General features: G+C 42.3%; 1 protein-coding gene across 1 annotated transcript in view; it reads right to left on the reverse strand.

Moving 5' to 3' along the window:
• plxna2 (plexin A2) overlaps positions 1-13,897 on the reverse strand; it is a 694,900-nt gene that overhangs the window by 183,708 nt on the left and 497,295 nt on the right. Inside the window, 2 exon segments of the mRNA XM_034173103.1 lie at positions 4,519-4,520; positions 7,515-7,629. Of these exon segments, the coding sequence (XP_034028994.1) occupies positions 4,519-4,520; positions 7,515-7,629 (117 nt within the window).

Genomic DNA, 13,897 nt, shown 5'->3' on the forward strand with positions numbered 1-13,897 from the left:
GAATACTATTAAGTCTTCAATTTCTATACCATAAGTCAGAACAAGAACAACATCTGTGTGGATGTTAAAATCACCCACTATAATTATCTTGTCTGAGCTAAGCACTAAGTCAGACAAAAGGTCTGAAAATTCACAGAGAAACTCACAGTAACGACCAGGTGGACGATAGATAATAACAAATAAAACTGGTTTTGGGACTTCCAATTTGGATGGACAAGACTAAGAGTCAAGCTTTCAAATGAATTAAAGCTCTGTCTGGGTTTTGATTAATTAATAAGCTGGAATGGAAGATTGCTGCTAATCCTCCCCCTCGGCCCGTGCTACGAGTGTTCTGGCAGTTCGTGTGACTCGGGGGTGTTGACTCATTTAAACTAACATATTCATCCTGCTGTAACCAGGTTTCTGTAAGGCAGAATAAATCAATATGTTGATCAATTATTATATCATTTACTAACAGGGACTTAGAAGAGAGAGACCTAATGTTTAATAGACCACATTTAACTGTTTTAGTCTGTGGTGCAGTTGAAGGTGCTATATTATTTTTTCTTTTTGAATTTTTATGCTTAAATAGATTTTGCTGGTTATTGGTGGTCTGGGAGCAGGCACCGTCTCTACGGGGATGGGGTAATGAGGGGATGGCAGGGGGAGAGAAGCTGCAGAGAGGTGTGTAAGACTACAACTCTGCTTCCTGGTCCCAACCCTGGATAGTCACAGTTTGGAGGATTTAAGAAATTGGCCAGATTTCTAGAAATGAGAGCTGCTCCATCCAAAGTGGGCTGGATGCCGTCTCTCCTGACAAGACCAGGTTTTCCCCAGAAGCTTTGCCAATTATCTATGAAGCCCACTTCATTTTTTGGACACCACTCAGACAGCCAGCAATTCAAGGAGAACATGCGGCTAAACATGTCACTCCTGGTCCGATTGGGGAGGGGCCCAGAGAAAACTACAGAGTCTGACATTGTTTTTGCAAAGTTACACACCGATTCAATGTTAATTTTAGTGATCTCGATTGGCGTAACCGGGTGTCATTAATGCCGACGTGAATTACAATCTTACCAAATTTACACTTAGCCTTAGCCAGCAGTTTCAAATTTCCTTCAGTGTCACCTGCTCTGGCCCCCGGAAGACATTTGACTATGGTTGCTGGTGTCGCTAACTTCACATTTCTCAAAACAGAGTCGCCAATAACCAGAGTTTGACCCTCGGTGGGTGTGTCGCCGAGTGGGGAAAAACGGTTAGAAATGTGAACGGGTTGGCAATGTAGACAAGGCTTCTGTTTAGGGCTACGCTTCCTCCTCACAGTCACCCAGTCGGCCTGCTTTCCTGGCTGCTGGGGATCTGCTGGAAGGGAACTAACGGTGGCTAAGCTACCTTGGTCCGCACCGACTACAGGGGCCTGGCTAGCTAGTACCATTACTGCTAAGGGAGGCCGAGGAATAACTAAACATTTCACACCCAGAGCAGAAAAGTGCAGGAGAGACAGGAGAAGCCGCCATGCTAAACCGGCTAAGCGCTAGTAGCTGCGCTAAGCTAGCGGATTCCTAAAAACACACAAAGTGAATAATGTGTAAATAATTTAAAGGTGATTCAGCAGAGGGAGTGCTTTAGTTAAGGCACGTGAAGATTATACTGTGAAACAAATCGTTATCTAGTTATCTAGATCAATCTAACTGTGCAGATTAAATAGCTAACAGATACAGCAAAACACTGCTGTGCTCCGGAACAGGAAGTGATACAATACTGCAGTGAGAGCCAACCACCAGTAGAGGCAAGCAAGAAGAGAGCAATATATGTTGCATATATTGCGGTAAAGTGCCTTCGGTGAATTTTGAAACAAGGGAAAAGTATGAAAAAGAGCACAAAAGTGACAGAAAAGTACAGAGACAGACAGTAAACATAAATGTAGTCATTTCTGAGGAAAAGGCAGGGTGTTACTGTCACTTGTGAAGGTGTGTGTGCGTGTTTGTGATGGCTCCATCAGCCACAAGCCACTGCCCGGTGCCAACAAGCAGTGGAAACCCAACTTGCCAGTGATCCACAAAGGGGCTGCGTTCTTGCAAGGTGTGCAAGAGGTCAACCTGCTGGATGTGCAAACTTTGTAAAATTGGCCTCTGTCTTCAGCCAGACAGAAAGTGTTACAAACAGTACCACACTGACTGCTGTAGTTTAGATCTAATTTTGATTCTTGGTTATATATTTGTATATAGTTTGACACTTTATTGTTTTATTCATATTGTATAATTTTGCACAAAATGAGTGATCAAATGAGTGATTTATTGCACATTTTAACAATACAGATAATAATTGATATATTTATATATAGTTTTGCACTTTGTTGTTATTCATAGTTTGGTTTTGCACTTTAAAATTGGTTACTTTTTGCATATTTTTGCCTTGTAAAATGTTTACTTTTGCACTGTTTCCGCACTGTTTCTGAGTTCTAGACACACAAAATTAATTATTTTGATTGTAAACACGTACAGCTTCCTGTTAAAAATGTGAAATCCAAACTTCCTTTACATAATCATTTTTCACTAAAAAACTGAAAAAAAAAATCAAGTTCGTTTTTGTGTTTTTTTCTTATTTTAAATGCTAAAACTTACAAATAATGTGTATAAATAGTTAATCAGGTGTAATATAATTGAAATTCAGGTACTCTTGGAAAAGGGTACCAAAGCACACAAACATAGAACATTATTTCTTAATTTTATTGCTATAATAAAAAATTATAACCAATCGTCCATTTATAGCCTCAGTAGGTAAAGAGTTAAAGGCTAATGAATAAAATTATAGTTGTCCCATGAAAAATTATTTTTTATAATTTCAATGTCAAAAAACCCAAAAGCTGTATACTTTTAATTTCACAAAGATGAGGGTTCTCGAACTTGTTAGCCTGAATGAGCAACCGATAGAGAGCATATTGTGGAACCACCATTGAGTCCTTTCCTTTTTCTTCAGTTTTCTGGTTGTGCTGCCTACGTCCATTTCAGTTCAGTTCATTCTAAGCTCATGAAAACATACTAATTCTTTATTATACACCTGTGAACAGATGGTTATGGGTTCCATTTTTACAGAAAAACACGACTAAATCGAGCACACTGTAGCTTTAATGCATTATCGCATACCCACAGCAAATTACACTTGTCCATATAGTGAAGTCCACAGTGGTGGAGTGCAGTGCTGGTGGGAAAAAAAGAGGATAAAGGAGGAGCTGTTACAGTTCCGGAGAGATCCTCTCCTTGCATGTTGCGCAGTGCGGGGCTATGTGTGAGTCAAGCTTTTTAAAGACAGTCTGAAAATAACTAGTGTTTACAGCAGCTGTCTGCTCGGCTGCCGTCACACAGACAGATGGAGAAATATCCAAGCAGACAGCCAGTCATACGGATACACACAGCTACATCAGTCGACACAGACACAAGGCGTGTAGCGACAACTGCACAAATACAGACGTAAAAACAAAAGTTTAAAGCCTACTAACATCCACGCTGCCCTTTGCTTGGCACGACAAGGCCGGCTGGAAAACGGCCACAACAAAAGTGCAACAAAATTGAAGGGTTTCTGTCAAGGTAGTTTTTTTTTTGTTTGGTTTTTTTTTTTGCAACACAGCGGATCATGTGAATCGTGTGTCTGAGTCGCAGTTGGGGCTCAGGTGAGAAAAGCAGTGTAGGATTTACTGCAGCACCGCCGGTGTTTTCTAGAGGACGTAGGATGTAGTGTTTGCTGTTAATGGACAAACGTGTTAATTGTGACAGTGTAAAAAGTACAAATGGAAAAGGGTAGCATTTAGCAGCAGGCTGGCAAATAACAGAGAAATATGTGTGTGACGGTGAGGAAGGGAAAACAACAAACATCTCATTTTGCCATTCTTATTTCCAATGTTGTACCACATCCATTTTTTTTTTAGCAACAGCAATTCATCTTAAAGTCTGAAATTGCTAGATTTGCGTTACTGCATTATATTTTTACTTCTAAATTTGTCATTAGTTAATCAATACACAATCACTTTTCACTGCAGGTCGTGCATGGATAACCGTGCACGTGACATATCTCTTCTCACAGTTGCTAGTTTAAACTGTGAACGTGTTAGCTGATGTTGGCTGAGCACATTGAAGAGCACACAATGTGCTCAGTGTTTCAGCAGGCTGCAGACAAACTTCGCGTAATAAATACCAAAGCTGTTTGTAATCTGCAGTAATTCATCTTGCATCCATGAACCATCCAGCAGATTGTTGACATGTCACTGGGTATTACCAAGCAGCAACCATCGAAAAGTACCAAAAGCTACAGTTCCTTGAAAGACCATCTGAGGCCGTTTCTAAAAGCAAACCCTATAAGAAGTCTGTGCTCCACCACTTGAGTGAAACGTTAGTATTAAATTTGTATGCTAACACATTTAGCACTAATTAGCAGGTATTGATAGCTTGATGATGTTAGCTACATTGATGGTGCCACAGTTACTGACAATATGCTAATCACATTTTTGATCTCTACACCCAAGTGGCCCTTTATGTGTTAAACACCTGAACCAACGTAGCCTGTTAGACTTAGCGATATGATACCTTAAAAGATAGATGGTATGTTCAGGGTTCACTCATCCTGACCAGACCATATCCACACCCCGCCCCTTTAACCATATATGGGTTGCCCAGAAGTTGGGTGGAGTCGGGCACTGCCAAGATGTTGAGAACTAGAGATGTCCAATTTCCACTTTAAAACTCACTTCTCAGAAAAGCTATGGGTGATATCACGTAAGGCTTGTCTACTTCATATATACACACATACGAGGTCTGTTAAAAAACTATCCGACCTTTTTATTTTTTTTCAAAAACCATATGGATTTGAATCACGTGTGATTACATCAGCCAAGCTTGAACCTTCGTGCGCATGCGTGACTTTTTTCACGCCTGTCGGTTGCGTCATTCGCCTGTGAGCAGGCTTTGTGTGAACAGTGGTCCACCCCTCTCGTCGGATTTTTATTGTGAATAAAATGTCTGAACGATTTGGAGCTTTGCTGCATCAAATTTATCCAGAAACTGTGAGAAACCTCGAGGTGGACATCATTCGGAAAATTAATATGGCTTTCAGGGAAGACTTTATGGGGATCACACAGATTAAGGAGTGCTCCAGCCGGTTTAAAGACCACCCACAGTGGCTGAGAGAGCGGCGCACTCCGAGCACCGATCGACAGGCTGAAACCCCGCTGAAACAACCAGATCATTTCCAAAGTGAAGGCTTTGTTGATCCGGGACGTCGTCTGACTTCCACAGAAATGGCAGAAGACGTGGCCATCAAGACTTTTTCGGCACATTCCACTGTTACAGGAGTTTTTGTCATGGAAAGAGAAGCGGAGGGATGCGCCATGGAGCCACTCATGGCGCGGGACAAAAGCACCTCCGTGTTGGTCTCAAAGGACGGCTTTCAGATGGCTTTCAGACGGCTTTTGGTGGCTTTTCAGTCGTGTGACTATCCGAGAAATTGTGGATGAGCTGGACATGCCACAACATGTCCTGTGAGGCTTCATCACGGCGCTGCTTTGTGCCATGCGGCTCCGTCCTCACGTGCGAATTTCTCCGCTCCTCTTTCCATGACAAAAACTCCTGTAACAGTGGAATGTGCCGTTCATTTCCAAACTGAACGCTGTGTTGATCTAGGACATCGTCTGACTACCACAGAAATTGCAGAAGACGTGGACATCAGCACTTTTTCGGCACATTGAGACAGACGTGCGGAGAAATTTGCGCGTTGGGACGGAGCCGCATGGTGCAAAGCAACACTGTGATGAAGCCTCACAGGACATGTTCTGGCATGTCCAGCTCATCCACAATTTCTCGTATAGTCACATGACTGAAAAGCCACCGAAAGCCGTCTGAAAGCCATCCTGTGAGACCAACACGGAGGTGCTTTTGTTCTGCGCCATGAGCGGCGACACGTGATTCAAATCCATATGGTTTTTGCAAAAAATAAAAAGGTCGGATAGTTTTCTAACAGACCTCGTAGACACTCACCGGCCACTTTATTAGGTAAACCTTGCTAGTACTGGGTTGAACCCCCTTTAGCCTCCAGAATTGCCTTAATTCTTCATGGCATAGATTCAACAAGGTGTTTGAAACATTCGTCAGAGATGTTGGTCCGTGTTGATGTGATATCATCATGCAGTCGCCCATTCAACCAGTCTGCCTATTCTCCTTGGACATCAACAACGCATTTTTGTTCACACAACTGCCGCTCACTGCTTATCTTCTCTTTTTCCGACCATTCCCTGCAAACCCTAGAGATGGCTGCGCATGAAAATCCCAGTAGATCACCAGTTTCTGAAATACTCAGACCAGCCTGTCTGGCACCAAGAACCATGCCACATTCAAAGTCACTTAGATCTTAGATCCCTTTCTTCCCCATTCTGATGTGAGGTTTGAACTTCAGCAATTCGTTTTCACCACATCTAGTTGCCTAAATGCAGTGAGTTGCTGTTATGTGATTGGCTGATTGGCTATTTGTGTTAACAAGCAATTGAACAGGTGTACCTGATAAAGTGGCTGGAGTTTGTTTATATATATATATATATATATATATATATATATATATATATATATATATATATATATATATATATATATATATATATATATATATATAGAGAGAGAGAGAGAGAGAGAGAGAGAGAGAGAGAGAGAGAGAGAGAGAGAGAGAGAGAGAGAGAGAGAGAGAGAGAGAGAGAGAGAGAGAGAGAGGAGAGAGAGAGAGAGAGAGAGAGAGAGAGAGAGAGAGAGAGAGAGAGAGAGAGAGAGAGAGAGAGAGAGAGAGAGAGAGAGAGAGAGAGAGAGAGAGAGAGCGCATAGATAAAACACATTTGCACTTGAGAATTACCCACATTTGTTGGGTTACATGATAACATTTATTGCTTTTTATTCGTTTCCAACAACCTTGCTGGAACGGAGTAAACCTACTTGATTTCAATTGATACCTTTTTCAAAAATGGTTATATCAGGAAGACAAGAAGCAGCTCTCTGGATATATGTGTAATATATGCACGTGTTACTTTAAGAAAACTCTAAGTTGACAGTTTCCTTTTTGTCTTCACTTCTTTAGCTGTAATGCTTGCAAATTTGCCAACAGAAAAGGGCACATATGAAACACTGAAGACAAAAAACAATAATGCAAATTGCATCTAAAAAATGAGACCTGCAGAGATTATTAATGAAGCCCCGTATTTGGAAATGTTTAGCGTGCTCTGAGAAGAAATCTAATTCCTAAAAGAACAAGTAAGCATCACACACACACAGCTACTGTGGTTCCCTAATTACACTCTCAGTCGGCATGGCACCTCACATCATTATTTGCCTGTGGCACATTAACAGTTACTTTGCGAGAGAAGAACAAATCACTTTTAATTGAACTAACTGTATATTTTGTAGCCCATTAAAGCAACTCTTCCATGTGTCACCGTGTGTAGAACAAACTTTTTTCAGAGAACAGCATATTATATGTACATAAATGTGGTGTAATTGTCATACCACAAAGGAGTAGAGTTGTGAGGAGCGAGCCTTGAGTTCTGGTCGACACTCGCCGACGCAGAGCTGGACCAGACCCGGTTTGCTGTCTGCTGGCGCTGCATCCATCTCGCACACAATCCTACAAAAGGCACAAATAAATCCCTGCAGTTACACGGCTATGAAAATATTACGATAATTGAGCCTCAGAAGTGAAAGACTCAAAGCTATTTGTAAAATGCCACATAGCTGTATATTTAAAAAAATATGTTTTCCAGCTCAGAAGTTCCCTGTATGCTTTAGTGCTTAGGCAAAGTTAGACGAAAGAGAAATCAAAACACTTCTCCGCTTCATATTGATTTATCGCTTGCTCTAAAGGCAATCTTCTTTTGTAGTCTCACTCATTTCATTACGGAAGGCATCTCGACATCGATCAGGACCCCCCTCCATGACAGCCCTTAAACGAGATCAGTGCTCCACCTGACTTCACACCCCCCAGAAACACCCAACCTAACCACACTAAATTTCCCGCCAACAGCCAGGCCTCAGATGGAGCTGGTGGTGTGCCAGCGTTGTACGGCAAATGTAAATCAAGCGGTAGGATCAATACAGCTTTATTAGGCCATGTGATCTGGTGTCACCCAATACTGCGGGTGACTGGATCAAATGACATAATAAAACGAGGACGACTATTGATCGGCGGTGCCAGGGAGTGATAAAAAAAAACACGACAGCGAAATCGCACTGTGGGAAGAGAGACAGAATATGTGGCAGGGCAGATGGCAGCAGCAGGCAGGAGTGGGACAAACGAAGGAGGGGAGGCATATTGTTTCATGAGTGCTAATCGTCTGAATGAGAACAAAGGATTCTGGGAACTGAATTGTCTGGGTGGTAAAAAAAAGACTTTATAAACAGAAATGATATTTGGAAGTAGAACAGTTGTGACGCTGCTTATTATATATGATGTTTATAATATGATTAGCTCTTGAAAATATAACTTCCACTTGTGCTTCCATTGAATCTAAGGTGTACGTTCAATTCAAATTAATGAGCACTCAAATTGCCCACGACAGAACAAGCTGCAGAATAGCATCAGCTTACAGAAAAAAAAATATACTTTGACTGGCAAAAAATAAAGATATTTGTACGAAACTTTTTTCTTCAAAGCAGTAGTGGGGTTTGCACACTCCTCTGAAGCACTAACATAAAAGATGCATAAATAGGCATTCTCCATTTTTTTTGTCTGATCTAGGCCAGTTCAGCACAGAAAGCACGGTGACTAAATTAAAACTTGAAACAAACAGCAAAAGCCAGATAGTCAGACGTGTATACTGTAGTCATGCATTGGAACGCCCAGGGCATTCTGCTTGCAAATCATGTACGAGGTCTGTGATGAAAAAAGCAGTCCTTTTTATTATTATTTTTTAAATAAATGGATTTGATTCATATGTTTATACATCAGACAAGCTTGAACCCTCGTGCGCATGCGTGAGTTTTTTCACGCGTGGCCTTGAGTGAGGAGTGCTCCACCACGCCCATCGGAATCTCTTTGTCTGAATAGCCACTGCGGACGGCGCGCGTTGCTTTATCAACATTTTTTCTGGACCTGTGAGGGATATCCGAGTGGACACTATTCGAGAAATTAAGATGGTTTTCGGTGAAAAGTTTAACGGCTGATGAGAGATTATGGGGTGTTTCTGTCGCTGTAAGGACTTCCCACGGAGCGGGACGTCGCGCAGTGCTTCCAGGAACCATCGTCGGCCTGTTTCGAGCTGAAAACATCCTAATTTAAGGCTTAATTCACCCAGGACGTCGTGAGATAACAGAGCAGATTCAGAACAGGCCGGCATGAGGACTTTCTGCGGACATTCCACTGTTTAAGGACATTTTGTAATGAAAGACGTGCGCGCAAATTCGCCGAGTTCCGTGACGACTCGGCGAATCTGTGTGCGCCATGACAGGAAAAACACCTTCGTGTTGAAAACCATTTGTAAAATTCAGGCGGCTTTTGATGGCTTTCAACAAGTGAGTAACTGAGAAATTGTTTAACAGCTTGGGCATGTTCCAACTTGCCCGTTAAGGTTTCCAACGGAGGTGTTTTTCCTGTCGCAACCCCCCGCGGTCGGGTCTGGCCCGACATGCGACTCTGCCCGCACGTTCTTTCATTACAAAATGTCCGTTAACAATGGAATGTCCGAATAAACTCCTCATGCCGACTTCTTCTGCAAGTTCTCTGTTCTGACGACTTACTGGGTCAACAGAGCCTGAAATGTGGAAGTTTTCAACTTGAAACGGCGAGACGCTGCCACCTTGAAGTGCAGATCGCCGTCAGGCGCCGTGGGCCGTCCTTAAAGCGACACTACCAGACCAAAATCTCTCATCAGCCGTTAAAATTTTTACCGAAGACCAGCTGAATTTATCGAATGGTGTCCACTCAGTTGTGCCTTACAGTTTTGAAAAAATTTTTATCAAACAAAGCAGCAGTCTCTGAGCCATTCCTAAACAATGAAAAAACGACGAGAGGGTGGGCCACTCCTCACTTAAAGACTGCCCACAGGCGAATGACGTAACCGACAGGCGTGAAAAACTCTCGCATGCCCACGAGGGTTCAAGCATGTCTGATGTAATCACACGTGATTCAAATCCATATGGTTTTTGAAAAAAATAATAAGGTCCATTACTTTTATCACAGACCTCGTATGTCTAAAAAAGGGAGTCAGTGGATACACAAAGGTATCATCAATATTAAATTTGATGGAATACTCATCCCATCCCGGCTAACCCATAAATGGTTAAAGAGGTGGCGTGCTAGTGATACCCTGCGCAACCTGGGTAGGACTATTGAAGTTACTGAACTGTTAGATAATATCTGTGCTAATTCCTTATTCTATGTTAGTTATCAAGTGTTTGTCTGTGTTACTTGTTTGGAGGTTTCTGAGAAATATAAGAGTTAAGTTTCACTTCCATCATATGTGCAAGTTTCAGAAACAGGGAGATCTCCCCCTGTTGGTGAGAGCCATTAACATTAGAAATGTGATACTAAACCACACCCACTGTGATGCCCACAAGGTATAAAAAGCGTTGTATGACTCATTTTAGGTGCCTTTCACAAGATGGACACTGTCTGTGAGGGTCCCAGGCTTGGTTTTTGTCGTAACCTTTAATAAACTCAAAATGAGGAAAATAATGGTTTGGTTCTTGGAAAGGGGCAGTAAATTACAAAAAGAACCAGGGTAAAAATTACAGAACGTACAGCTAATAGGCTAACCTTAGTTCAGGTGTTTTATTCAAACATATTTTTGAGGATTGGGCAGTGGTTTTCATGATGGGTAGCTCTTATTTCCTCAGAAATACTGGATTAACTGGGTTTAAAGTCATCAAATTACTGATAGCTGCTAAAAGTGCTAACTTATGTCAGCTAACTTTGCTAACACAAGTTAAATAACATGAACAGAAATACTTCTTAGATGATACAATTGGACAGTTAACTGCACAACAAGCCACATTTTTTACAGATATTTGTAATAAAATGCTAAGAAAGGTCAGACGGTCCTCCACCGTGCTCAGCGTGCCGCTCTCGGAGCGACATCTCTGCTATTTTGGCATTGTGGGATAGCTCGCCGGACTACGTTCGCCTGACCCAGCGCTGAATTTGTCGACGTGAGAAGATGCTGCTGAATGAGTATGAATATACTGACTTACGATCATTTAGGCACACGAGATACACAACTTCCTGTGTCAAATATACTCTTTATGTTTTTGTTACCCATGAAAACGCACTGTCATCACAAATACAGCATTGTTTGGGAACTACTTCTTGCGCAGGAATTCATCAAGCACGTCGGCCGCGGCTGCATACTAACACAGAATACACGAAAATTGTACAGTTGTTCAGCCAAAACCAGAGTGTCCACTTTTAACTTGCCATAAGCTAAGCTAATAGTGCTTGTGAGAGAATGACGGTCCTCTACAACATGTAGCAACCACGGCTAGAACGGTTTCAGTTGTGGAGCTCTGAGTCTGAGAAAAGACCTGCGCAAACCGATGATGTCATATACAAGCAGGATGCCAAAGTAAACAGTAAAACCTTGTGAAAACTCTTTTTTTCCTTTTTTTCTTACGATGTTTTGGGGTCAATGAAATTATTTTTCATTTGGGTGGGTGTTTAAGCAACTTTCATAGAAAAACTGAAGGGCGGCTGACTGAGGAGGGGCATTTCAACTCTCAAATACAGTATAATAAAGCAATATAACCCAGACATGACTGGAATGAAAATCCAGTTCAGATTATTTCTGGGGACACTGCAACTCCTTCAAAGTTTGAGCAGTGGGGTCACAGGTTAATTTCTTAATTTTGCTCAGTATATCATTTTTTTTTTTACGTGCCATATAAATGAATTCCCATGCTTCTTCCCAATTAGATTAAAGTGCTGTCAGATCAGTAGGCTGCTGACAAATTGTCCCCCACAGTCAAGTGGCAAGTTGTGAATTTTAATTATAACTACCCAGAAAGGAGCAGGAGATAGACCACCCTGCTCTTCATGAGTTATTATTTATTTATTATACACATTGCACCAAAAGTGGGAGAATATCCAGGTTATTGAACTAACACAATCATAAGAAAGTTGTGTCATGATCAGGAGCAGTGCTGAGTTGTTATCTTTCTGAGGGCAGAAGTAGGTCAAGGAAACAATAAGAGTTAAAGTATCCTCTGAGAGCCGTGACTTTGAACCTGTGTGAGCATCAGCGGTATCTGCTATAAATGTATCTTTCTGCCATGTACTAACCATATGAAGGGCTCTAAAGGTGGCCGTACTTGATACAATGATATGATAAGAGTCTGTGTTAGGCAGGATTGTGTGTGTGTGTGCGTGTGAATGGGTGTGGGGGGGAAGCTGGAGCCTATCCCAGCAGTCATAGGGCATGAGGTGGGGTACACCTTGGACAGCGCATTAGTCCATTGCAGGGCCGCATATATAGAATGACAAACACTTAAGGCACCTTGACACTTGCACAAATTTGATCCACACACTGGCATGCAATCTTGCGTTCCAATGAGTAAATACATCATAAACTGTTATAAACTGTGTGTGCATGGCTGTGTGCCAGTGCACAAAGAAATCTTTGAAATGTTCAAAATTTCTGGCACTCAATTTCATGCCACTTGCGTGAACTAGTCGTGAACATTGCACAACCTATTCGAAAACACTGCGCGTGACTACGTGTCACTGCATGTCATTGCGTGCAGGACATCTGAATGATTAGAACGAGATGTTACATTTATAATAAACATAACTTTAAAGAAGGAATGAAACTCAACTGTTTTACCAATCCATTACTATATATACGAGGTCTGTTAGAAAACTATCCGACCTTTTTATTTTTTTAAAAAACTATATGGATTTGAATCATGTGCTCTTGCATCAGCCAAGCTTGAACCTTCATGCGCATGCGTGAGTTTTTTCACGCTTGTCAGTTGCGTCATTCGCCTGTGAGCACACTTTGAGTGAGCAGTGGTCCACCCCCTCGTCGGATTTTTATTGTGAGGAAATGTCTGAATGATTTGGAGCTTTGCTGCATCAAATTTTTCCAGAAACTGTGAGAGACAGCCAGGTGGAAACCATTCGGAAGATTCAGATGGCTTTCAGGGATGATTCTATGGGGATCACACAGATTAATGAGTGTTACAACGGGTTTAAAGACGGTGCACAATGGCGGAGGGCGCGCCGCGCTCTGAGCGGTGATCGACAGGCTGAAACGACCAGATCATTTCCAAACTGAACGCTGTGTTGATCCGGGACGTCGTCTGACTTCTACAGAAATCGCAGAAGAGGTGGACATACCACTTTTTCGGCACATTCCACTGTTACAGGAGTTTTTGTCATGAAAAGACGTGAGGAGGAATTTGCGCGTCGGGATGGAGCCGTTCATGGCGCGGGACAAAAAGCGACGCCGTGATGAAGCCTCACAGGACATGTTGTGGCATGTCCAGCTCGTCCACAATTTCTCGGATAGTCACATGACTGAAAAGCCACCGAAAGCCGTCTGAATCTTCCGAATGGTGCAAGAGCTGGGCATGTATGGGCATGTCCTGTGAGACCAACACAGAGGTGCTTTTGTCCCGCGCCATTAGCAGCTCCGTGGCAAATTCCTCCGCTCCTCTTTCCATGACAAAAACTCCTGTAACAGTGGAATGTCTTTAAACCGGTTGTAACACTCAATCTATGTGATCCCCATAGAATCGTCCCTGAAAGCCATCTGAATCTTCCGAATGGTTTCCACCTGGCTGTCTCTCACAGTTTCTGGAAAAATTTGATGCAGCAAAGCTCCAAATCGTTCAGACATTTTCCTCACAATAAAAATCTGACGAGGAGGGTGGACCACTGCTCACTCAAAGTGTGCTCACAGGCA

The sequence above is a fragment of the Thalassophryne amazonica genome, chromosome 6 (genome assembly GCF_902500255.1).
Source record: "Thalassophryne amazonica chromosome 6, fThaAma1.1, whole genome shotgun sequence".
Lineage (NCBI taxonomy): Eukaryota > Metazoa > Chordata > Actinopteri > Batrachoidiformes > Batrachoididae > Thalassophryne > Thalassophryne amazonica.